This window comes from Fundulus heteroclitus, chromosome 17, assembly GCF_011125445.2.
Source record: "Fundulus heteroclitus isolate FHET01 chromosome 17, MU-UCD_Fhet_4.1, whole genome shotgun sequence".
NCBI lineage: Eukaryota > Metazoa > Chordata > Actinopteri > Cyprinodontiformes > Fundulidae > Fundulus > Fundulus heteroclitus.
Window position 1 is genome coordinate 23,395,306 of NC_046377.1, and position 26,662 is coordinate 23,421,967.

The 26,662-nt window shown below is 37.9% G+C and overlaps 1 protein-coding gene across 1 annotated transcript in view; it reads right to left on the reverse strand.

The window, feature by feature from the left end:
- Nucleotides 1-12,206: 12,206 nt before the first annotated feature.
- Nucleotides 12,207-26,662, reverse strand: part of LOC105930477 (calcium-activated potassium channel subunit beta-4) — a 49,133-nt gene continuing 34,677 nt past the window's right edge. Inside the window, exons 4-5 of the mRNA XM_021319681.2 lie at nucleotides 22,318-22,445; nucleotides 12,207-13,121 (exon numbers count right to left, since the gene is read on the reverse strand). Coding sequence (XP_021175356.2) covers nucleotides 12,797-13,121; nucleotides 22,318-22,445 — 453 coding nt within the window. The 3' untranslated portion in view covers nucleotides 12,207-12,796. The remainder of the gene's footprint in view (nucleotides 13,122-22,317; nucleotides 22,446-26,662) is intronic.

The window sequence follows — 26,662 nt, forward strand, 5'->3', positions numbered from 1 at the left end:
GGGGCTGGATATATTTTTATTTGCACAAAAAAATAAAAACCTTGTTTTTCTTCCACTTCACAGTTATGCTCTGCTTTGCTCTGTCACTTTAAATCTCTAGACAGAGGTTCAGTTATTTAAAACGCAAATTGGTTACAGTTGAACCTTTAAACTTAGCTATATTTAGTCAAAACTTTTCATTGTTGTCCTTTTACTAAAATAGTATTTTTCTAATTTTATTCTGCTCTCAAATAAAGAGCAGTTTGGGCTGCTTGCTGCTGGTTGTTATAAGAAAACTTTGCATGTGGGAAATAATGACTCATGAATCGTTAATGCTGACTCAGCCTGATTTCCACAACAAGCAATTAAAAGTAAAAGCATTAAAAACAGAGAACCATGAAGGTAATTACTAAAGGCAAAAATTATGATTAGTGATGCACAAAACATCAATTTTCCTTCTTGCAGGTCAAATACTAGAAACTATTTTCCTCCCCATTAAATACATCAACTATACTTTTTTCAGTCCTTCAACACAACAAAATACTTTTCTAATAAAGTTCATTCTGGGTGTAGTAAAAATAAGAAAACATTGAGGACATCTGCGTTGATGTGAAAATGTGATAATTTCATAATCCCTTCAGTATTCGCTGGTTTTTATGAGATGACATCTGTCAAGGAAGCAGCTTTAACTCTTTTTTAGTCCATGTTTGTTACCTTTCATTTTCTCCATCTTAATATACCCCCAAAAGATAAATCAATATTGACAGAGAAAACTAAAATTCAGAGATATTTATGTTGACATTTAAAATAATAGCAACCAAGAAAAAACAAAAAAAAAACAAAAACAGAAATGAATGCAATGCAAACTGATAAGGTATCCTTTAAATTGAGCCTTTCTTCTGTCCAATTGGTTTATTTACAACTTTCCTGGGAAATGTGGAGAATTTATTTATTAAAAAATTTATCAAGGTTACATTTTGCCACTAATTTTCCAATTTGCATGTCACAAAACATAACTTTTGTTTGCTTTAATTGCTAAAACTGGTATTTATTGAAGATTTACGGTGAGGACTGAAGCTAAAACGTTTTTTTTCTACAAATAATAAAAACATCTAATTAAATAAATACATAAAAAATGGAAAAATACATCTATAATTTTAATAAACGCGGGACCGAAAATGAAGGAACCGCCACTGTTAAACTGAACCACCGTGAAGAATCAGGGAACGTCAAACCAAACCGAGCCGGAAACGGACACAGAAAGCAAAGTTTACTTACTGGGTCTGATGGCAGCGAGGCGTCACGTCCCGCGGCGGTTTTAACCCATAACTGCCATAAACAGATTATTTTAAAACGATTTATTACCAAACTGATTAACTATAAACAGCGTTTGACTTAAGTATTCCGTCTGTTACAGATTCAGGTTCAGGTCCGGCTGACTAATCAATGAACGAGTCCCAACACCTGCTGCAGGAAACGGATCCTCACGGGTTGCCAGGTTGGGTTGAAACATGCAGTACCATAGACGCGTCATAGGGCGCAGGTTCGCACGTCAACAAGGCCTTAAAACATTTCTTTTTAGCAAAGCTTTTGGTCCCCTTTAGATGTTTTATTTTTAACGCTTTTTAACGTTTTTTTTTCTCTTCCCCTGTAGCACTTGGAGATCTTTTGATAGAAAGTGCAGTATAAATTAAATGTATTATTATTATTATTACTATTATTATTATCATCAACAACATCACCGCCATATTGTATGTGGCAGAAAAAAAGTTAAGTTCTGTTGTAGTGAACGTGGATCAGAGAAGATCCACGTTCACTATCTATCTATCTATCTATCTATGTGTGTGTAGTATATATATATATATATATATATATATATATATATATATATATATATATATATATATATATATATATATATATATATATATACGTACACACACATAGATAGATAGATAGATAGATAGATAGATAGATAGATAGATAGATAGATAGATAGATAGATATATGACATATGGTGTGTCATATTATTAAATATGTCAATAAATTAAATATGTAATGAAAGAAACAAGTTGGATTGTTCATTTAAACGTATTTCTCTCAATCCTGAGCCTTTTCTACACACCAACAATTCTTTTTTTTTCATATTTTTGCATGCTATGCATGTATACATGCACACAGACAGTTTTTGAAAGGGTTGGAAAAAAATAACCAGGTCATTTCAGTGTCTTACACCCAGCTTGCAACTAGTGCTGCAGTTTACAGTGTCCTGTTTTTAAACTGGATGGCTGGAAAGTGTTTAATATTAAATGAAAATAAAAATAAAATCGTGATCTGTGCTCAACTTGTTCCTAAAGTCAGGGATTGCTTTTCACTTATTACAAAACTTATTTGTCTTATATTTGTCTAATCTCTTTATAAAAACCTTGCTATCCTGCAGTACCAACTTTCTTTCAAGTGAATTTAAAGGAAATTGTATGTACCTCAGAAATTTCACCAGCATTGCATTATCTTTGCTGAGCAACCTGTTTTTTATTTTCATCACTGCAACTTAGGCTGGATCGATTATGCAAATCCAACCGTCACAGCATCAGGTAACAGCGACGTCCAAACTAATGGGAGTCACCAGTTTTATTTAAAAGCACACATCTGGAGACTTTAAACTGTGTTTTGAATCAGATGAGCTGCATTCATCCAGAGGACTTGGTTCTGTGAATAAATGTGCAGAGTTTATGACAAACTGTGGCACAAATCAAACGGCGTGAGTGTGTTTGATCCCAGCGGAGCTCTGAGTAAGTGGTTTGGCATTAAACACTGCAGTCCAGGGTGAATTAGTGTCAATATGCGAGTCACTGAATATTCATTGAAAACAAAGAGTGAATGTAGTGACTCAGACGCCACGAGCGGCTGTGTCTTTGTCCTTCTCCCGTCCCGTTGGAGGCAATTCATCTCCTTCCATCTGATTTGTGAATGAAAGGATGGAGATGAAGGCGGATGGATAAAAGGAAGGACACCAAGCAGATGAGTGTCTCCATTGGAAAGACTAAACATGGCTGCTATGTGCTCCTGTAAACAAAATACAGGCAATTTCCGACCTTAAGAGCCTCTTTATGTACCTTTTTAAATGTGTGTAGGGTGTAGTGACACCTAGGGGTTAACCTGTCACAGCTCCCTGCCAGAAACCGCCTGTGAATGCATACCCAAATTAAATTAGATGCTGCTCTGTTTTAATTCAGCTAAATTGGAGAGTACTGGAGGAAAAACAACCTGGTCATGGCTACACCACAGCACCTCAACTAGATTTAAGTCCAGACTTTGATTAAGCGCCTCCAAAACCTTTATTTTGTGTTTATTCAGATTCAGACTCAGCCATACTTTAATGATCCCAGGGGGAAATTACTTTTGTTACATGATCCAGAATACACACATTGTTTTATATATATATATATATATATATATATATATATATATATTTACAACATTCCACACAGGGTATTATTGGGTATTATTGACCCTTTCACAGTGAGGTAAGTATACAAAGTGACAACGACATTGTGAAATAAATGAATGCTTATTAAATTATCTCTTCATTATTATGAAATTTTTTCCATTCTTCTTTAAAATTCTTTATAAAAATAACTTTTTTTATTTCACATATAGTTGTTTTAAACAATAATCCCAACTCCAATTTTCTGTGCCGCGCCGGTTTGTTGGGCTCCAGCCGGGTCAAGCCCTCAATTCTAATCATCGCAAACAGGAAAAAGAACGTCAACAACCTCCAGTTTGTCAAATATAAATGGTATAAATAGAGAACAATAAACACAGATTAAAGCCATTTTTAAACATTTACAATACACAAAACAGTTTTATTTAAATATGTGGAAGATGTGGACTCTCGGGGCTATTGGAGTGTTTCCTTTTCATTGAGTGAAGTAACTCCAGGTGGGTGGCGTAGACATTGTACTCAAGAGTAACGTCATCTCACGGTAACATTAATCAGGTAGAATACAGAAGTAAACAAGTACATTTTGTTCAAGAAGTTACTCAAATAAATATAAGTAAATGACTTAGCTGCTACCCACCTCTGGTTCTTAGAGTTGATTCGTTTGTTGGTTTCCGTTTTTCCAGCTGCTGTGTGGACCTTCTTGGGTGGAGCTGGCCTTCGATGATGTTCTGACATCGCTGTGATCCTGGGCAGAACTGCCAGCAAGGCCACTCCCTTCCATGAAAACTAACGCTGCAATCCATTTGCTTTGAAAATCAAAACTGGGAGCTGGAAATGTGGTAAACCCAAGTAAAAAGCATTCAATTGATACAGGATTCCAAAAATAAAAACAAAAAAAAGTAAAAGGTTTGGAGCCCAACATGACAAAGACCAGGAAAGCTATGTTTTAAAGCTTTAAGTCTTTTAAAACTTTACTTTCCACATGGAAACACCGCTTTTGTCTGGTTCAGAGTAGCATTGACACTCTTACAGCTGTGTCTTGTAAAATGAAAATTTTTAAAGACACTGCAACGCAAGATCCGACGCCCCCTTCATAGACTTCAGAGAGCACACATTCTTTTTTCTTCTTTTTAGAACTTGGAGTTTTGGTAAAAAGTTGGTTGAATAAAGTTTTGAGTTTGAATTCAGTGTTTGTGTGTCTTTATCTAAAAATAGATCGCTAAGCAACAGCATAAAATAGCCAAGGCTGCACTTAAAATATATGTTTTGAATTTGTTTATAATTATCAATATCAATTAATATGATTTCTATTTTATCAATATGCTTTTTTTCCTATATCGTCCAGCCCTATAATGTGCCTCTCTGAGGAGGACCGGGTCCAGGAGCTTTTAAGGAATAATTAAGAAAATCTGTAACGTTAACAGGAATTTCTTTATTGATTTTTCCTTTGGGAATAAAATGGGTAAAAAATTGTCCTAGTGTGTTTTAAGCTAATGAAGCATTTTGCGTTGCATTAATCTGCATCAAATCACTTTGCAGGTTAATCTGAAAACAATGTAAACTCTCAGAGGAAAAACAGAATATTTTACTCTGGGGAAACCTTTGCCCATGAGAGTAGATTCAGTTGGGTGCAATTTGCAGGTTATGCCACCAGATGGCACCAGAACTGAATCAATCAATGAAAACGCCAAAGAAAAAGTGCAGTATGTTTATTTAGGCTGCTGGTCCAATCTCCAAAAGCAACATCTGAACACTCTGCAGTGAAACGAAATGACACAGACTTGAAGAAGGAGCTAGAATGAGACAACTGTTCAGATAAAGTATGTTTTTATTTAAAGATCTCTATCAGGCACAGCAGTCATGTTCATCAGTGAAACACGAAGCGAAGCAGCTACCTGGGTCACGTAGTACAGTGCTGAGGTTCAGTAAGGATGAGAGGACAACACAGAGTACAAAGATCTAAACGGAACAAGACGAAGCTGCTCAGTCATTAATAACGACAAAAAACACAGACTACTTCAGTTCAGCCTTCAGCTATTGACTTCACAGCAAAAATAAGGTAAAATGTTCAACAGAGAAACAGTTAAAATCTGAATAAATACAAATATTTGTTTTTTTCTTGCTACTGCAGTTTACAGCTCAGCATATGGCTTTAAATAGTAAATATAACTTTATTAATTAACGATGGAACAATGACAAAAGCTTGGTAAGTTTTAATGCTACGGTGAAGCTACATTTCTTTAGAGAGGACAGATGAACAAAGAGAAATTATAGATTTTAATTAGCAAACATCTTAGTTATAGTTAATGAGAAAATGAGTTGAAAGCAAATGTTTATCTACTTACTGAAATTAACAACTAAAAACAGTGTTATGTCAGGGCTTTCTATAAAAGTACATCAGCAGTTTCCATGTAATTTCTGCTATTTATTTCAAAATGTTAAACGTCAACATATGCAGGTTTGAACAAAACATCTCAAATGTATCCACATTAATATACCATTTAAGCGCCCGATTAAAACAGCTGAAGATTATTTCTGCTGACATAATAAAAGATGAAAAGATCCTTTAACTGATAATTGTGTAGAATCTCTATAAACTAATAAAATCCCCTCCTAAAAACAGGCATAGGACTTCTTTTCAACAAATCAGCAGAAAAAAAGGCTTCCAGACTGAAAGGACTTTAGATTAGAAGAAACGTCAAACACAGAATCCCTCAGAGACATAAACAGATTAGAACCAAACGGGAAGCAGGAGAGATAGGAAGACAGCATGGCACCAAAGTTACGGAGGAACAGGAGGCACTAACAGTGTTTTCATGAAGCTACATCAGTTCGTCTACATTCAGGAACATTTGGAAACGCCCGAAGATTTCAGGATTTGTTGAGAATTTGCTTCAGGACGGAAAACCTGATGGGGTCTCAATTCAACATTTTTTTTAAAAGTAATCCCTTTCCTTTCATTTACAACTTTCTGAAAATAACTGTAAACATTTTCTGCATAAAATCTGATGTTAAAGGGAAGGTTTGATTTTTTTTTTTTTTTTTGGAAGTGGGTCTGTTAGAAGAAAAGACGGACGCTGAGAAAGTTGTATTACTGACAGTTTTAAACCAGGTCTGGTGAGCAAATCCTGTTTTCTATCCGGGTTTTCCAGCTTGGAGAGGCTAAAACTGTGGCATCAAGTAAATATTTGATGCTCCCTCAGTTTCACAAGATTTTCTGTAGAAGACCACAGTGCAGGGAGAGAGCTAATTTATACAGATAGCTGGATTAATTTCAAATATCTGAATATAACCTGTTGAATTTATAAACACTGTTTTGAGCATGTCTGATGTCTTTAACAGTATTTATAAACTACTTTGATCCTACTCTGGTCAGTACTGAGACAAAAGGCTGCAAACAAGGCTCACAATCAATATTTTAAGCATTTTTCCAACATAGCAGTAACTGATATTGTGACCTGACCGTGTTCATAAAGATCTTAAATGGTCCATAAAGATTTGGCGGAAAACAGCAGTAGTAGACACAGCTGTGTGCATTAGGCTACATTCATGGCACAATGAAGACAGACCTCATGTTATTCCTGAGCTAAAGTGACTTTTTATGCAAGATTAATGTTATGTTTGTCCTAAATAAGGCTGAAAAAAAGTAAAACCAAACAATATTTCAATAAGTTCTTAGCAGGGTTTTCACGATACTACAACTCAAGATTCGATACCGATACTAAGAAAAACACTCAATACCATTTTTGATACTGCAATAGTTTTCAAAGACACGGTTATTTCTGGTTACGAGGAGAAAATATGATTAATTACAATATTACAAACTTAATTTTACTTTCTTTTCTTAGGGCAAAACCAATAAGTTGGAGACAATTCATCTCTTGTTTAAAAAAAATACATAATCTAAATTTCACTTCCCTGTTTGTCAAAACTGTATAAAACAAACTTAATATCTATATGGAAATATGAACCTTTCAATCAGTCATAAAATCAATTTATTTAATTATAATTGCTTATCTTTAGTGGGCAATTGTGTGCTTCTAATTGTCTGTAAATTTGATAATTAAATTTTACAACTGAAAAACAAATTAAGGATCATTTTAAAGTAAAATAAACAGTGTTTCCAAAGAAACAAGGATCTGGCGCTCCACCTTAACTTGCATTTTTAGCCTCCAGCGGATGCTTAACATCGATTACTGTGACAACCCATAGCTTTATGTCTCGGTGTGCCCTCCTCCAGCTTCTTTGCAGTTTCAGGGGTCCAAGTCTGATTAAATCTACCCTAAAAAAAAATCAAAATGGTAGATCTTTCTACTGCAGGTAAGATAGCTACCACTGGTAACTACTTCACAGAACCCCGCTCTTCACAGAAGATAAAGAGAGAGGAAATCAGAGACATCGAAACATAAACGATCAACTATCGTCGAATAAGTGCTTCAACCAGGACACGTGGCGGATTATTTTACAGCAATGGTCCAACATGTGTCCCTGTTACGTCCACACACTGTGAACAGAACTCAAACTTTATTCATAAGGCACTTATTGTACAAGTGCTCAATAACCAAGACTTCAGAAGGAAAACACTGAGTTCACTAGAAAGCTGTTTCATCTTGAAAAGGTTAAAACAAACAAGCCGAAGCTGTGAGAAGAAAACACGTCCGGCTGAATCTTTCAAAGGAATTCATCCGACAGGACCGTTTTAAATATCATCTCCTTTAGTCGCTTCAGAAACAACTAAAACCAATAAATCACACAAACTGGGACAGACTGGATTGCAGTTCAGACTCTAAGACACTGGTGATTTCTAGAAATCACTGAAAAAGCTTGTAATTGTTAATAAAACATCAGGTCTGGTCTTATCGCTCATCTAAACACAGACAAGCACGCACATCCGAGACAGATATTGAAAGCTTTATAGGCCAAAACAAATAGGAACAAGACGCTGAACTGAACCAAAGAGGACAGGAAAACAATTAGAAAAGATGAATTGAGCAGATAAAAACACGTTGGGACTAAATAAGTCCAACTGTGTTTACTCTTTTCTTCATGGTTTAATCAAAGCAGAAAAAAAAACACAGTCTATCTGCAGCTCATAAATATCCCAAAGCCTCTTGCTTTATTTAAATGCTCCGGATTTTGTCCTCATTACAGCTGAATGTGTGAAACGCCATGTGTCGCTTTTACCCCGGAGGATTAACTGGATCAGTTCCCGGTAACTTCTTTTCATCAGAATAATATTCTCGGTTCCTGTTCGCTTCGGGAACAGGAACTCTGTGGCAAACATCCAAACTTTGGCTGGAAATACCTCTGTGAGTCTTATTAAATGTGTCTCTAGCAGCTCAAGTTGACCACACCCGCAGGTCTTGCCCACTTTCTTGGTTAGATTTAGCTCTGAACTTTGACTAGGCCATTCTAACACATAAGCATGCTCTGATCTGGAACGTTCCATTGTAACTCTGGCTATATGTTTAGGGTTGGTTTCCTAGGTGCCCCTATCTCAACCTGAACTTTGACATAAGATTTAAAAGGGGACAATGTAAAAATGTCACCATTTGATGCACGTTATAAGATTATAGCTTTTGGCTAATTAGAGATGTGTAGGTCTGAGATGAGTTTAAAGCTGCTCCAGTCCACTTTGTCCAGAGTCGACAATAGCAGAAGGAGGAACTAATAGGGACCCTCACATGAATCAGAAAGTTCGCCCAAGTTAACACAAGAACAATCAGTTTGGTTCAGTTGATTGAAAACCATCTAATTGTGGATTTAAACTAAACTTTCACTGGGTGTTTACTTTGTCAGATCCTAACCTTAATACTTAGGGCTTTAATTTATACTCTAGCCATCCATCTTTATAAGAAAAACACCTCCGATGGAAGTCTTGGGTGAGCCATGAGGTCACCAGTGTATTAAAATCAATAGTGATAAATGGACCATGATCATAAATCAAAGTGCTGCAGCAAACATCCAAGCATCTTCACAGACATGCCATGATTTGTCTGAGAAAGGCCCAGAGGAGATCAAGTTACGCACCGCATGTTGGTTTGGAAACATTTTGGCTGCTGGGATTCAGAAGGAAAATTCATTTTACATAAGATCCACAGTGAGGAGGGTCAACATCCTGCGTTTTCATCTTTCTGTTCAGATTATTCTCGTGCTGACGTCTAATCGGCCAGAACGCAAACCCTCTGAGTGATGTTTGGCAGTTGCTCAATCTCCTGTCAAATCCTATCGACAAATGTGTTTCAAATACTGCATTTTACACATTAAAACTGTAAAAATAGCAGCATAACAATTTTATCAGTGTATCTTTCTAAAAAGTCCAACAAAAACTAAGGTTCAGTCTTAGTTAGAGCAACCTAGACAGCTTAATTATTCAAATGAAAATTTAGTAGAGTCTTTTCAATTTATATCGTAGCCAAAATGTCCAAAGCTTGAAGTTTGTCCCCTCTGAGGGTAATACCGCACCACACAACTGCCTTTCGATTCAATGGCGTAGGAAGACATGACTCCATAGCTACATAATGCTGGTGCATCGCCTTAGGATGCTTTTAACACTGTAGCATTCAGGCTGCCCGGAATTAGGAAAATGTGTCACATGCAACAAGTTTGGTGAGTTTTGCGATAACGGATTGAGTTGCAATAAACAGACCGTGGTAATACCTTTCTGCTTTGTGTTCAAAGCAAACAGAGATAACGAGTCTTCTATCCAGCTAAACGAGTAAAAAAATAAATAAAATGTGGCTGTATTGAAAAGTTGTTTCTGGTTCTAATGTTTTGGCAAAAAAAAAAACAACTGAGCAATGTAGCTGTGTGACTTGATTACGTCACCACCTCTTTACCTTCTTTAAAAAAATTAGCCTTCAATCATCAAAGTCCAAGTAATTCCTTTCAATTATGCATATTGCATAATGTTGTGATGACAATAAACTGACTGGAGATGGAAAATAAACGCTCTGTTTGCGCTCTGTACAACTATTTATATAAGTTATCAGAAAGTAGGTTGGACGGCTGTCAGTTTGGAGCCACACCAAACACTTAGCAGGCGGAGGTGAGTGAATCTTCATCAGTGCTGACTAAGCGTCTGCATAGTTTACCAAGAGACTATCACTGGGTCTATCCTGCATAGTTTGAGTTAAAGTTGTGTAAATCTAAAAGCAGAAGTATTAGTATTAGTAAAATGCGACACTCATGCTGTTAAATTTTCGGACATGTCGAAAACAAATTCCGTGTTACCCTGATATAGTTTGGGATGATGTTGTGTATGCTACAATTACAGATACATCAGCAATAAGTGGAGCATTTACTTGAAACTGCTATTCCTACACCACTGAAATAGAAGACAGTTATGCAACAATGTGGTGGAGGTATTAGGATAAGGAACATTAATGTTAAATCAAAACTCCAAAAACTTTAATTAAACTTTCAGGCTCTGCTCCTTTCCTCTTGGCTAGAGAAAACATATAACTGGTGCCGATTAGTGGGTTCAAACCAAAGAGGCTCTTAACATAAAATTCACACCAGAAGTTCGCTACGACCACAATGAATCCACACATACAAAGACATAAAAAATTAATCTAAAACAAAACAGGGAAGATGTATAGAATACATGAAGATAATGAAAAAACTAGGCATAGAGATCCAGGAAACCATCTTAAATCTGTGAACATTTACCAACCAATTCTGCCCCCTCTTTCAATAAAACCTAATTTCAGACTGGTTAGTTCAAACTGATGGCCTAAAAAGGCTTTCTTATTGCCAGGGTTTCTCACAAGAAGCATCTTATGTTGGTAAAAACAGAGATCTTTCCAAACCTTCCCTACCTTGTCACAAGAGATAATTATGACATTGCTTACAGACACTATTTCTAAAGATTGTTACATCTGGAAGTGGAAATACAATGATTTCCAACGATAATTAGGTACAACTCACAGTATTTCTGACAGAAGAGTCAAATTAATAATCATAGCAGTTTTCCCACAACTTAGTCATGAAGAACACCAGAAAGATCTGGATCAGCAAGAACTGTTTTTCCAAGAAAATAATAAAATAATGCTCTGAATTGGCCTCTATGCACACTCACTGCAGAAGACTCCACCGTTGAAGGAAAACCACGTTAAAGCCAGTACAAGGTTCACTGTGAAACATTTTGACACCAATGAAATAGTAGGAGTTTATAGTCTGGTCAGACCAAAATTGAACTCTTTGGATGTCACTGATCTCACCATTGTTGAGAAAGTAATGTTACATCACATCACCTCCAAACTAGTGTGAGGAGGTCTGTCAGTATTTGACACCTTAGTACTTCACATAATTAAAGGGAAGATGAATAGATAATGCCATTTCAGATAAAATAAACTTAAACTGCTAGAATGGCCCAATCAATCACCAGATGTTAATCCATCTGAAAATAAATGAAAACAACTGAAGATCAGTGTGGCCCCAGATCCATCAAGATTTAAAGACAGGCTACGTCGAAGAATGTGTCAAATCACACCTGAGCAATGCATGAGACTCTGTGGCGGTGGATTACTTGGCATCTGGTGTGAATTTCATGTCAGTAGCTCCATCAGAAACCTATTTATTGAGAAAACCACTGTACCCCCCCCCCCCCCCAGCTAATTAACTATTAAACTATTAAAACTTACATTGTATCGTGTGATCCATGACTTCATCACCTCCAGCTCGCATGTTGTCACATTTACAAGTCCTTTCTGACTTTTAAACTCGAACAACTGAGAGATACGTCACGTGATGCAAAACATGAATCTGCAAACTTTCTTGTAATGAATGATCTGCTTTGGTTGGTTGTGATTGGCGGTTTCACTCCTTTTTGATTTGGATATTCTACTAGATCTATTGTAAAATGAGAATAACCAATCTATTTTTATAATAAACTCTCTCTGGGATTACTGAAAGTGCAAAGTGAAAGCTCAACAAATATGTAAAGGTTTTTTTTTTCTTTCATTTAAATGAACACACCTGCTTTAATCCCCCCCCCAAAACAAAAAATAGATTTAATATAGAATATCTGCTTTCATCAAACAATGTTTTCTAAGTAAAGTAAAGATGAGAAATAAAAGTTTTGACAGGATATTCAATAGAGATTTTAAAATGTAACATGAACTCAGTCAAAGTGGATTCAGCTGCCAGAAATAGCAAATGATCAGCCAATGTTTCTACAAGCTCAGGTGTTTCAGCTCAGGGTCCTTCTGATCAGGCTGAAGGTAAATGAGAAAAGCTGCTGAAGTTGCTGGATTTACCCTCATCTTCAACCCGACGGGCATCAAACCAACCCTTCCTTGTGGCTGTTGCTTATCTGCGGCGTCCAGTCGCCAAATCTGCATTTCATGACCTGCAGTCGAGAAACGTGTCTTAATGTTCCCGATCACGCCGCCTCACCGGCACCGCAAACAGAGGAAGGGTCCTCGATGGCGACGACAGCTCGGGGTCAGAGTTCGTGGCCAGGAGGTCCCCGGGCTTGTTGCCGCGGCGGTCTGAGGTCGTGATGGACAAGTCCTGGCACACCTCGTAGGAACATTTCCTCTTCTGGAGCGCCTCTGCTCTGACGGCCAGGGAGCGGGCGCACACCGTCAGAAGCACAATGAGCGTGCCCAGAAGGAGAGACACCATTGGCCAGAGGACGCAGTGCAGCAGGACGCTGGTGTCATGGGAGCGCTGCCACAACACGTCATCGGGCCTAAAACAGGAGGAAAAACAAGCAGGAAAAGAAGGAAATTCACCTGAGGATTCGTGAGTTAGTTTCTCTGATTACCATCAAAACGGCCTTTAGATCAAACCCATGTATTCACGTTATTCTGCACACACAGCGCGCCGATTTGGAAGCAAAGAAACTGAAACTGGTTCTCTGGCTTTGGGATATTCAGCTGGTTCAATTTGGCACTAGCTAAAAGCAATTTTATATTTTTTTTTATACAGGACTGTCTCAGAAAATTAGAATATTGTGATAAGGTTCTTTATTTTCTGTAATGCAATTAAAAAACATGGAATGTCATACATTCTGGATTCATTACAAATCAACTGAAATATCGCAAGCCTTTTATTGTTTTAATATCGCTGATTATGGCGTACAGCTGAAGAAAACTCAAAATATTAGAATATTTCCTCAGACCAAGTAAAAAAAAAATATATATAACAGCAAAACAAAATCAAACATTTGAAAATGTCCATTAATGCACTCAGTACTTGGTTGGGAATGCTTTTGCACAGATTACTGCATCAATGCGGCGTGGCATGGAGGCAATCAGCCTGTGGCATTGCTGAGGTGTTATGGATGCCCAGGATGCTTCAATAGCGGCCTTTAGCTCATTTGCATTGTTGGCTCTGGTGTCTTTCAGCTTCTTTTTCACAATAGCCCACAAATTCTCTATGGGGTTCAGGTCAGGGGAATTGGCAGGCCAATCAAGGACAGTAATGCCATGGTCAGTACACCAGTTACTGTGAGAATCTGATGTCGTCTCTTAACCACTACCATACATGTGATTTAGTTTACTGAACCAAGCTGAGTGTTTTTCAAGGCTCAGGAAACCCTGCAGTGTTTCCAGTTAATTAGACGATTCAAGTGATTAGTTGAATAGCCTACTAGTATACTTTTTCACGATATTCTAATATTTTTAGATAGGATATTTGGGTTTCTTAAGCTGTAAGCCATAATCAGCGATATTAAAACAATAAAAGGCTTGAGATATTTCAGTTGATTTGTAATGAATCCAGAATGTATGACATTTCATGTTTTTTAATTGCATTACAGAAAATAAAGAACTTTATCACAATATTCTAATTTTCTGAGACAGTCCTGTAAATAAAAATGCACAGAGAACCTTTGGTTCTGCCACTAAGCCCCAGAGGTCCAATCAGAGAGATCTTAGTGGAACAATCTAATGAGGAGAGGTACGGCTAATTTCTATAATGGGAGCATGTAATGCAAGCAGCAGGCCTCAACTCGACTGGTTACCAGGGTAATGATCCGCGCCTCTAAGAAAAGGTCAGAAATATTAACGATGCTCTGCATTTAGTTATTGTTCAGAACTCTTCAGGAGACTCTCACCCCTGCAAGACAATTTTTTTTACAACACTTTCCTGCACAGAGAAACTGTCAGTAAATATGCCACTTTCCAGCTGCACGTAGTTTTAATGCATTTCTGCAACCCAGCGCCTTCAGGTTATGGTGAAGTGGTCGACTAATACAAATCAGCTACGAAAAGAGTTATATTAAACTCAGATTAAACGCTTTGTATTAAGAGTAAAAACTAAAAAAAGAGTGCTCATTTTAAAACCTGAATTCAGACTGTAAGCACAACCCAGCTGTTGTGTTGCTACGGGGACATTTTGTTGGTATTTAATTACTGTAATTAATTATTTGGCCATATTAATGGTTTGCAGTTCTTAGTGCACCATGTTCTGGAGATGCTAACATGTAACTAATGACAAACATTTTCTCATTAAAACCCGAATATCTAGGCCACCTTTAATTCTCCATCACTGTAGGTTGGGAATACAAATCTAAACTGTTTGTCTTCAGGCCTAAATTATTACAAAAACACTTCAATTTGTTAATATTTATTACATTCACTGCAAAAACAGAACTAAAAATAAGTAAAATGTTCTTAAAATTTGTGTATTTTTCCCTGATTTGAGCAGATAAATAAGATGATCTGCCAATAGAATAAGATTTTTGCACTTAAAATAGGAACAACTAATCTCCATCATCTTATTTCAAGTGCAGTATATCTAATTATCTTATTTTAGGGGTCAAAATACTCATTCCATTGGCAGATAATCTTATTTACCTGCTCAAATCTAGGACAAAAACACAAATTTTAAGAACATTTTACTTATTTTTAGATCCGTTTTTGCAGTGTTATTATGTTAACAATCAATCAAAATGTATTTAATACCACATTAGGAATATAAATATGCATTTATGCTTTAAGAAAAATAATATAAAGAGAGTAAAACCTTTTAATGTTGAAATTCTGCTTTTGTTGTCTCTATAACAAATAAAATAACATCTGTTACTTCATGTCTTCATATTGTTCATTCATTCATTTATCGGAGCAAATCTGGTTTGGAGGATTTTCTTCTCCTCACGGTGAGATGGAGAAGTTTTAATAATATTGGGGAATAATTTTCAAAAAGTTTTCTTTTGATGTGTTTTATGCGTTTGTTGACGCTTCAACTCATACTGCAGCCCACGATCAGTCCAAATGGTCTCTTGCATCTTAAACATCTGCGATAAAACCCTAAAATCCCCTCTAGAAACACACATAAGCCCAGAGCCCAGGTGTTTTCTTTTCTTCAAATCTTTAAATAAAATGCTGTGCAGTGCTCTAGTTTTCTTTCTATATGACCGAAGAGCTGATGTGCAGCATCAACAAGCTCCCGCTGGGCCCTCATTTACGAAGCAGAGAGTCCTCACCCTGCCGCAGAGATAAAAATAAAAGCAGCCGAGGTCACAGGTAAGCATGGGCTGAATAATAGGGGGATAAAGCTGACACACCAAAGCAGCTCTTCACTTTTTCTTTGTCTCGTCAGTTTGTGGTCGCAGGCTCAAAAAGGCTTTGCTGGAATAAAGCGGAGTAAACCCAGACACGCTGAGAAACAAAAGTAAAACATGACATGCTCAGGATCTCACTTATTTGTTAAATCAACTATTTTCTGATATGTAGACAAGGTTCAAACAGGGAGGTAATGATAGATTTACAAAAGCTTTTTATAACAGACCCACAAACAGCAACACCAGCAGCACATTTTAATCTAGTTTTCAGGTTCCCAAACAGGTTTATATTCTGGTGTTAATGGAAAAACCACCTGAACAGAAAAAAAAAAGCTTTACTGGACCGGCTGGGAATGACTAGTATATTAACTCTTCTGCTATCCACTGAAAACCTGAATCCATATCAAATGGAGATAGTTTTGCAGTCTGTGAGCTCTGGTAATGCAGATTTTTCAGAAAGTCTTTGGGGAAATGCCTCGACCATCTATGTGCATTTACAGACAGATGTTGCCCATTGTTCTTGGAGAAACAGCTGCAGCTCAGTAAGTCTGGATCCAAAGCTTATTGGCAGCATTTTCATGTATCATAATTGTTTCAAGGAACCCGGCAGACAGTTCAGGGAGAAAGTTCTGGTCCAGTTTCTCTTTCCATTGTCCCGTCAACTCTGAGCAACTTCCCCGTCCCTGCAGCAGAGACACATCCCCTCAGCATGACGCTGCCAACAAGATGCTTTGCCTGGTTTAGCCGTGCATTTCGCATGCACAGCGGTGAACCCCGGCTTCACTGCGTCATCAATTAGGAGCAGCTTCTATCCGCTTCTCTGTTCAACTCAATCTGGAGGACTGCGATTTTACCAAGTTAGTCACGGTGCTGCATTTAAGGGGAAAAAAGCGTCCTTGCTAGAGCAGAGCAGATCACCCGAGGCGTCCACAGAAGCGGCGGCTGGTCGGTTCAAGTTCTGGAGCTACGAGAGGAGGACGGATGATAAATGATTCAACGGTCCTTTTAAGGACTAAATTAGCTTTTTCAAAGTCAACCAAAAACCTCTAAAGAGCATTCCTTGCTTCATAGTTTTCCTGTCTCCTATTTGGATTGATAAAAGCTTTGTCTCTGCGGCGCTCCTTCACTGTGTGTCACAACAACAATCAGTCCCTGAATGGTTGCTGCAACACGATTTGACAGAAAAGTTTAGATTTTTGGTCCATGAGGCAGACACCCCGTCTACTTTTAAGACTAATCTTAAAACTTTCCTTTGTGACAAAGCTTAGAGTGGCTCATGTTACCCTGAGCTACCTCTATAGTTATGCTGCTATAGGCTTAGGCTGCTGGAGGACATCAGGGACCATTTCTGTCACTCTGCTGAGTTCTCCTACTGCTCTCCAATCTGCATTGTTTGTTGTTATTTCAGCTTTTAACTTTTTGTTCTCTGTTATTTTTCTCTTCAGAGAAGGTACACCTGGTCTGGCGTTCTGTTAGCTGTGACATCATCAGGGGAGGCAGATCATCCTCTATTACCATCTAACATAGAAAGTATTCCTGGGTCAATGTGAGCTTCTGTGCTTTCTGTGTCTCTGCTCTGTCTTCTCTAACATAGAAAGTACTCCTGGGTCAATGTGAGCTTCTGAGCTTTCTGTGTCTCTGCTCTGTCTTCTCTAAGCTCCAGTGGGTGGAGGCAGATGAGCGTTCACACTGAGCCTGGTTCTGGTTATGCTGGAGGTTCTTCTCCCTGTTAAAGGGGAGTTTTTCTTTCCACTGTCGCTTCATGCATGCTCAGTATGAGGGATTGCTGCAAAGCCATCAACAATGCAGACGACTGTCCACTGTGGCTCTACGGTTCCCCAGGAGTGAATGCTGCTTGTCGGGACTTTGAAGCAATCAACTGGTTCCCTTATATAGGAAAATTTTGACCAATCTGTATAATCTGACCCAATCTGTATAATCTGATTGATTTTGACTTTGTAAAGTGCCTTGAGATGACATGTTTCATGAAGTGGCGCCATATAAATAAAATTGAATTGAATTGAATTTGTGAACTCCAGTCAAGGTCACCAGAAAGGGGAATTCTGAGCGGACCGGGCAGACCACGGTTACCACAATGCTCTAACCGCTCGGTTGCATAGGGATAATATGTAAATCCACCATTCCTGCTGTGGACACCGCGGTCGGTCTGACCGCACCATAAGGAAGAGGAAAGCCGCTTCTCTCAGTCTGGGTTAAGCTTGTCCTGCAAAAGCTCTCTGATTTCCAAAAAAAGTTAAAAAACTAAACAACTGGACTTTTTTCCGAAGTTTGTAGACGTTTCTTTTCCCATCCAGAAAGCTTTCTCAATTAAAAATGTCTGGAGTAATGTGGAGTTCCAAGGTTTATAGTACTGCCCAACAAAGGCCTTGTTATGGCTTAGATAACATGCAAATTGAACCAAAACAGGTAAGGGGGTGGACTTGTTGTTTTGTTTTTTTAACTTTTTTTTAAATGACCTCGACCTGGATGACTGAGAATCTTCACCAGCATACAGCTCTCCGATGTTGTCTGCTGCGGCACACATTGGGGAAGAGGTGGATTTGAATCAGGACCCAGGAAGTGCCTCCTCCCCAGGACGGTTCTAGAAAGGTCCTACAGTCTGATGTTTATATTTCTCATGGCTGTGAGACACAACAGCAAACATATCTATAGAGCAGCTGGGGTCTCATCTATAAAACATTGCTTGGAATCCATACTAAAAGTGTACGTACGCCCAAAAAAAGAAAACAATGTATGCAAAAAAAGGACAAAAGGCAAAGAAACTGGAGAAACAAATCACAGGGAGCAGTTTATTAAATATGTAAATCAGAGGTAAAAGCCCATATATTGCTCTCATTAACTTAACTTGGTAAAAAGTAAATCATTTAAAAGCTCCTTATGTATAGTTGTGTCACCAGCAGAAGCAAGAATAACACTGTGGTTCTGATCAAGTCTGATGTGGAGTGAAAATGAACATGTGAGAGGAGTCATCATGCAGTTTTGGCAGCAAATCACCACTTTATCATCTCCGTCTCCAAAATGAGCGTACGCCTGGGTCAGAGCTGCCGTGCGGAGCAAACATTTTTTCCCTCAAGTTTTTTTTTAATAGATCACAACTTTTGCGTGGAGAGTGACGTACTCCAGTTCCAGGCCCAGTTTTGTGCGTACACAAGCTTTATAAACGAGACCCCTGGAGACACTAAATTTAACTTTTCTGCACTCCTTAAGACTCCCAGTACACAACAAAATGTATTAAAGGACTAAAAATGTGGATTTTGCTTGATATCTCCCCTTTAAGGTAGGAAATGCAACATAACCTAGACAAAGTGTAGGAAGTAAATAAATGAGTTGTGAACTAATGCATAAATCAAACAGGGATGAATGAATGAAGAATTTATATTAGACAATCCAGTGAAGTTATAAATTTAATGCATTCAAACATTATGCACAAGTAGTATTATTTATATAATTATATTATAAGTATAATTTAGGGATTATGTCTGAAAAGGGGTATGAAGAATCATGCATTAAGGAAGTGCTTTTATTTTGATTCTCTTAGCAGGAAGTGTCCTCTTAAGGTCTAGTTTATCCTCGATGCAACCGCGAAGTACGCACAGCAGAATTACGTAATTTCAGCAAACCACATCTTCCACACGGCGTCTGCGCTGGCAAAACTTTCCATACCGCGCACCTAGAAAATTCTCTTTTTTTTTTTTTTTTTTTTTTTTTTTTTTTTTTTTATTTTCTCAGTGTCCTGTCTAGCAATATGGCAATAGGAATAGGTCCCAGGTATTAAGTGTTCACTTATATACAGTAATCTTATAATTTATTTATTTATTTATTTATGTTTTTTCACTTTCTTTTTTCAAATATCACATTACACATGTCAGCTTACATAATAATATATATGATTTAGCAATGGCATCTAGGTGTTATTAGAGTGTATCTGTTGCTTTATGTCTGTTGGTTGTGCTGTTCTTTTTGTGTCTCTTTCCAGGTGATGGAGCAGACAGAGGACGTTTTATCATTCTCTTCCTTTTATCTCCTCTTTCTTTCACCTCTACTCTTTTTTTTTTCTTTTCTTTCACTTTTTGTTCTTCCTTTACTCTCCCATTGTCATGTCCATATAATTTGAAATTCTCCTTGCAGGAATCATAATAAAGCTATTTACAAGCATAAATCAAGTGGAGCACTATGGCGAAAGCTGTTTGCCCCACTTGTAAAAGCAAAATCTGTCGAGCTCCATCTGGCATTGAGACATCAATTCCTATTGCCATATTGCTAGAAAATTCTCTAAGTATGCAGACGGTACTGTGCGGAAAGACATGGCAGATGAGTGAACACTTCTACTGGGGCAGATTCACCGTTATCATTCGGCCATAAAGATCGCCACGATCAACAGATTGTGAACAATTCTTGGAAAGAAATTGTTGTCACTTTTGAACTATAATTTGTTTTAAAACAATAGTGTTTTCTACTACTACATGTAGTGTAGTGTTGTAAGCTTGCCATAGGTGACCCTGCACTGCCCCCTAGAGGCTAGGAGAATGTTGGTATAGCTGCACGGAATATAAATGCTGCAGAAATTGTGTCGGCTTGATTCTGTGCGTCTCATTTCCGCACGGAAAGTAAATGCGTCAAGCATAAATTGTTGTGGAAAATTTTATTGATGTATGTAACTCTGATCATATCTTGTCTAGGGGCAGCTGCAACTTTCCTGCGCGAAAAAAGCTCACATGGTTGCAGAGTGAATTATTCTGTTATTGTGTTTTAGTGTTTTATTCACCCAAGGATAGAGAGGGAAGAATTGTGATAAATAAGAATTGGATCGACAAAGCTATGTGCACTTCTATATCTCAGATGAAACTACTCCCACGTTAACTCAAAATGTATAAAAGTGTATTGTGTCCTCTTTCCTCTTGCTCTGTTTCCTGACTGCGTTGGGGGCAGAGACGTTCAAACGCTCCTTGCCTTTGAATAAAATTGCAAAGAGAAAGATCCATCTTTCTCTATTTTACTGAGTAGTGTTCTCTTCCTTGTTGATAAAGAGAAAATCTACAACAAAACCAAGCTTAATGCTGCAGCTAGCTAAGCAATGAGATGATATTGGAGGTAAGTTACATGCATCATGTCTCCTAAATGTTCCAAAGTGATTTAATGCAGCGTTCAGTTGGAGAGACTTTCATGTGGTCGTTATTATTAAGCTACGGCTAACATGACCACATTTTTATTAGCCATTAGCGTCCCATAATGCAGCACACAGACTGGCTTCCTTTAACTTTTCATTACATGAGATAAAAACCAAGATCATGAGTCCAAGTCAAATCTTTAGGACTAGGGCTGAACAATTAATCGCATTTTCAATATAATCGTGATTTAAAAAAAACGCAATTTCCAAATCGCAGAGGTCTGCAATTTTTGACTAAGTAACAATTAGTGAATTAGACACGTCCTTTAGGTGTTGGTAAAATGTTTAAAGTGGGTTTGCCTCCACATGGAAGGGAAGAGAGTTGCAGCAGTGAGAAAATCTAATTTTATTACTTGTTTTAGAGTTTATATAATCATACAAAGCATTAAGTACAGGTCAATCAGTTTAATACATAGACTTGCTTGTTGGTTGCACTTTATGTTCAACAAGGATTGATGTCCAATTAAATTAAAAGCTGTTCTCTTGAATAATATTCTGATCAATAGAAACATTAGACTTAGACAAACTTTATTGTCATTTTGTATGCCGTCCAAAAGTTCTTGTTTTGAATAGTCCTTGTTTACAAACATCTTTATCTAGAGGCCATTTTTGTTGCTTGTGGTTAATGCAGAGAAAAGTCAAAATTGCAATTTTGGTTGAAATATATCATAGGCAGAACGCAATAATTTCTGCTCTGAGTTTAGATGCTGCGGGTCTTTTAGCAACTAATCTGCACAGCGAGGAAACAAATTAAATTGTTGTTTGTATATGTTTAAAACACATGATAAATTAAACTGGAAAAAAAAAAATCGCATTAAATCACAATATTAAGAAGAAAAAAATCAGAATTAGATTATTTTCCAAAATCGTTCAGCCTTATTTAGGACGCAAGTCTTAGTCGAGTCTAAAGGCTTATTTTTGCGACCTAAGTGTGAGTTAAACTTGCGTCACCATCTCTGTCTTGACCCACTAGAAACATGAAATGGAGTCGGGTTTTATTTCTCAGAGGGGTCATTTAGAAAGTGGATAAGCTTCTATCAGAAACAGCACCTCCTTAAAGCCAGGCTTCTAATCTCCTGAGGTAAGATCGATCTGTCAGCGAGGGAGCTTTCACACTCTTACACGTCCTCCCGCTTCCAATTTGTCTGTCTCACACCTGGAAATAGACGTGTGTGTGTGTTTGTGTCTCACCTTCTCTGCTGGTTGAAGAAGCAGGTGAAGGACTGGCTGCTGACCTCTTTGGTGAAGTAATCCTCCCACAGCAGAACATTGTCTCTGTTCTTCTGGTTGTCCCTCTCACAGGGGGGGACGTAGGAGCACTGGGGGACGTAGAGGACAGAGATGCAACTTTTTATTTATTCAATATTATTGCTCTTTAAACAAAAAAACATATATATGGAACTGCAATTTGCTGTTCATCTGACCCAGGCTGACACCTTTGCTAAAAAGTGTCACTGATTACCCAGCAGGAGGCGCTGAAATGAGGTCAAAAACAAGCTGAAAAGCTGAATGCTGATTGGCTCAGAGGGCTCTACCGCCATCATCCTTCTCCGTCTTACTTTCAGCCGCTTAACGCAACTTTACTTTCTGCACATTTCATAGCAGGAGGCTGATTGGTGCCTGGCTGGAGGAACAAGAAGTTGCTATGACAATGCTACGACTGATAGAGATAGGAAGAGGAGGAAGAGGAGGAGGAGGAGGAAGGTGGGGAGTTTCAATCACAGGAAGTCACTTGAGTCATTTAAAGCTCAGGTTTGTAGCTCAGTAATTGTTTTCTGTAGCTGCAGCTCATTTGGATTCTCTTCTTTCCAACGTTGCTGGAGCCCAATCAGTTTTGCACAAACATTTAAAATCCACAAACATTTCAGATAAAATGAGGTCTGGACTTTGACTGGGGGATTGAAACGCTGCGATTCTTTTCTTTTTCAGGCAGTCTGCTGTAGATCTGCTGCTGTGTTTGGGATCGTTGCTCTGTTGATGCTTCAGCTTTGGTCTACAGAGGAGAACAGGCTGAAGCTCCAATCATCACTCCTCCACCACCATGCTTCACAGTTAGCATGAAGCATTTATGCTGAACTTCACTTTGTTTAGTTGTCTCTAATTATCCCGCCATGAACCTTAACATCTAACATGCTGGGATCTATGGAGCTGCAGGGTTTTATGCATTTCCTGCTCTGACCTTGAGGTGAATTTACTCGGACGTCCAATCCTAGGAAGATTGTCAGCTGGCTTAAATACTCCCCAATTATATATATATATATAAAAAAAGAAAAGGTTTGTTCTCTGCTCTGTAGAAAGATGGACTTCCATCTGTTTGGACATTAACTTATTAATCTTGACACACTTATTTTAAGAAAATATTACTTATTTCTAGTTCCGTTTTTGCAGTGTATTTGTCCTTGATTTGAGCAGGTAAATAAGATGATTTGCCAATGGAATAAGATTTTTGCACTTAAAATAGGAACAATTCATCTCCATCATCTTATTTCAAGTGAAGGATGTCTAATTATCTTATTTTAGGGGTCAAAATACTCATTCCATTGGCAGATAATCTTATTTAACTGCCCAAATCAAGGATAAATACACTAACTTTAAGAACATTTTACTTATTTTTAGATCTGATTTTGCAGTGCAGATTGAGAGGCAGCAGCAGTTGCTTGTCTTAAACTCTAAAACTAAATAAAGAGTGGGCTAAAATCACAACAAAACCATGATAAAATTGTGACATACAGACCAAATTGGGAATAAACTCCAAATAAAAATGCAGGACTTCACTTCCTTTATTTATATCTGTATTTCGCTTTTCCTTTTTGTCTAAACTGCCTCCATGGTTTCAAAAAGGGCCCCTCGTTAATTTTTTAATAGATAAGGTGCTGCAGCAACTTTCATTTCGTCTATAAAATATTCAGCTATTCCGGCAAGAGGCGCACGTTAAGTGGAAACACTTATTGAACTTTAGCTTTATTGAATTTCGCGTTGTCTTTAAACGCACCAGTGAGTCCCCGCTCTGAATATGAAGACCCTGAAGCACCTCAGAGAGGAATTTAAATGAGCTGCCGTCACCACATCCTGAACGGCGCGTGAGGCTGCAGAGCACCTCCTCGTGACGGCACACTCACTCCACATCGATCTCATTTAGGCCGCGTTATTACAGACAGGAACGGGCTCGTCTGTGATTGTAACCTCGGCCCGTAGGCATGGCAACCGCAATCATCTGGCAGGGCGGCCCCCGCCGACGTCACGGGGCGAGGCGCTCGCGATTGGCCCGGCCGAGGACGAACGCCTGCAGAGTTTGTAAGGCAACAATTACCTAAATCAGAGAGAAGCAGCGAGCAGTCAGACGGAAAAAAAAAAAAAAAAAAAAACGGAGCAGATCGGATCATCCGGAGGAGCTGAGCGACACTCTCACACCCGGAGAGTCACATTTATCGCTCCATCTCTATAAAGCAGCAGTCATGTCCTCACTTTTAAAGATATGACAGATTTTTCTACCATGAATGCTTTTGCGGATGCTCCCAGCTGGCAGAGCCTTGCCTTATTTTAGTCACAGCAACAGGAGAGGCCCATTAGCAGAACTACTGTGCTTCCTACAGACAAGCACTGTGTTTCAAGTGTGAAAAAAACAGAAACACAGAAGAGTTAGTAACAATTAGTGTTGTAACAATACAACGATCCACATTAATATATCGATTTAATGACTAACGATCAAATTATATCGATGCAAAATTAAAATCTCAATCCATATCGTCGTTTTTAAGATGCACCTTTATTTTGAAATTGAGCCATAAGACAATAGTAAATGGACAATCTATTATTATTTTAAAATTAGAAGAATGCTGCTTTGATTTAAATGCCTGTTACACGTAAGAGCTTGGAAATAAAATGGTCAAATCATGTTTTTTTTTTTACTTCTGTATAGTTGATAGTGTAAATAATAGTGTTACATGGGCAGATGATATCGTATCATATCAGTCGCATTGATAGGAAATCGACAAAGACTTTGTGATATCTGCAAATATCGTATCTTCATCCAAAAAACTCGATATAACATCGTACTGTGATAAAGCTGGTGATTTACACCCCTTTTAATGATGCATTAAGCCACTCCACAAATTATCTAAAAGAAGAGTTAATTTTTTTTTAATCCAAATGTAAATAAAAAAAATTGACTCTAAATCATGATTGTAAAACATGGAGGAAACTGATGCGTCTTAATTTTCACAATGAAGCATCAAAGCAAAGAAAAAAATCTTCTTTAACTGGCCTCTATCACGCTTTTCACTTCTTCCTTTTCATGCTGAAACCATTCAGTTGTGGTTTATATAAAGTGGAACTTTGATGCTTTGGTCTGAATTCCTCATTAATTTACCCCCACGTTCCCCCTTTTTACCCCCGTTCTGAGGTTAATCTAAGAACAATTCGTTTTGGCGCCGTTCCTTTAAATCTAAAGGAGGCCCTTCACACCCCGCCCCCCTCCAGGTTGTGATGAATAACTGATGACTGATCCACCTGTAGCTTTGTCATTGTTAGAGAAGTGTGAATGTAATCATTTTATTTTCATTAAGGTACAGGCATTTAGTCTGTTTGAAGAGCTGGTTTGCAGGAATGTTCTATTGTTTTAACTTTACACAGGTAAAACAAATGCTTCTCCTAGATAAGGAATGTCTTGCCTTATCCAGCTTTGTATGTTAATCCTACACCTCTTTGTGTGCCGACCCCCATGTTGTAAATTCCTGAACACCCCTGTCCCTTCTCTGAAGTCGATAATAAAGGCAGAGAGAAAGAGGTCCCTCTGCCCTCTTCTGCAGAAAAGTCTAAACTTGTGTTCGTTTGGTTTTCTTTGCAGGATAATAAGGGGTTATTTATCAAAACCCTATCAGCTGGCTTCAGGTTCAGCTTGGACCAAAAAAAACAAGAAGAAGAACAAGAAGAAGAAATATTTCTCTGAGAAATAGAAATGGTACAATTGGTAACCCATAAGTCCATTACCTTGATTAGCATTTCCGCAATGAATATTGTGACATAATTGTTAAAAAAAAATGCAACAGAAAGCAGAGAAGCTTGAAAAATATGACCCAAAAAGAATATTCAATTCAATTTTATCTATATAGCGGCAATTCATGAATCATGTCATCTCAAGGCACTTTCCAAAGTCAAGTTCAATCAGATTATACAGATTGGTAAAAAAGTTTTGTATCTAAGGAAACCCAGTTGATAAAGATAACTAAATTCATCTTTTCTGCACGCCTAGACACTCATAGTACATACCTAAATTTATTTAAGGGCTAAAAAAGGGCATTTTGCATGTGTCCTTTTCTAAAGGGACATTTTATGCTTCATTTTAAAACATGCTAGGATTGGTCTATGGGATATACAAAATCCTTCTGAGATAATGAGATTTCACCTCCTCAGTTTCGCCTATTTTGAGCTCCCTTCAGAATGAGCTGTTTTTAGGGGCCTGCCACCTTTACAGGACAGATTAAGATGGATTTTCATTCCAACAGAGTCTCCTTCTAGGTGGACAAGCCCAGAAAAC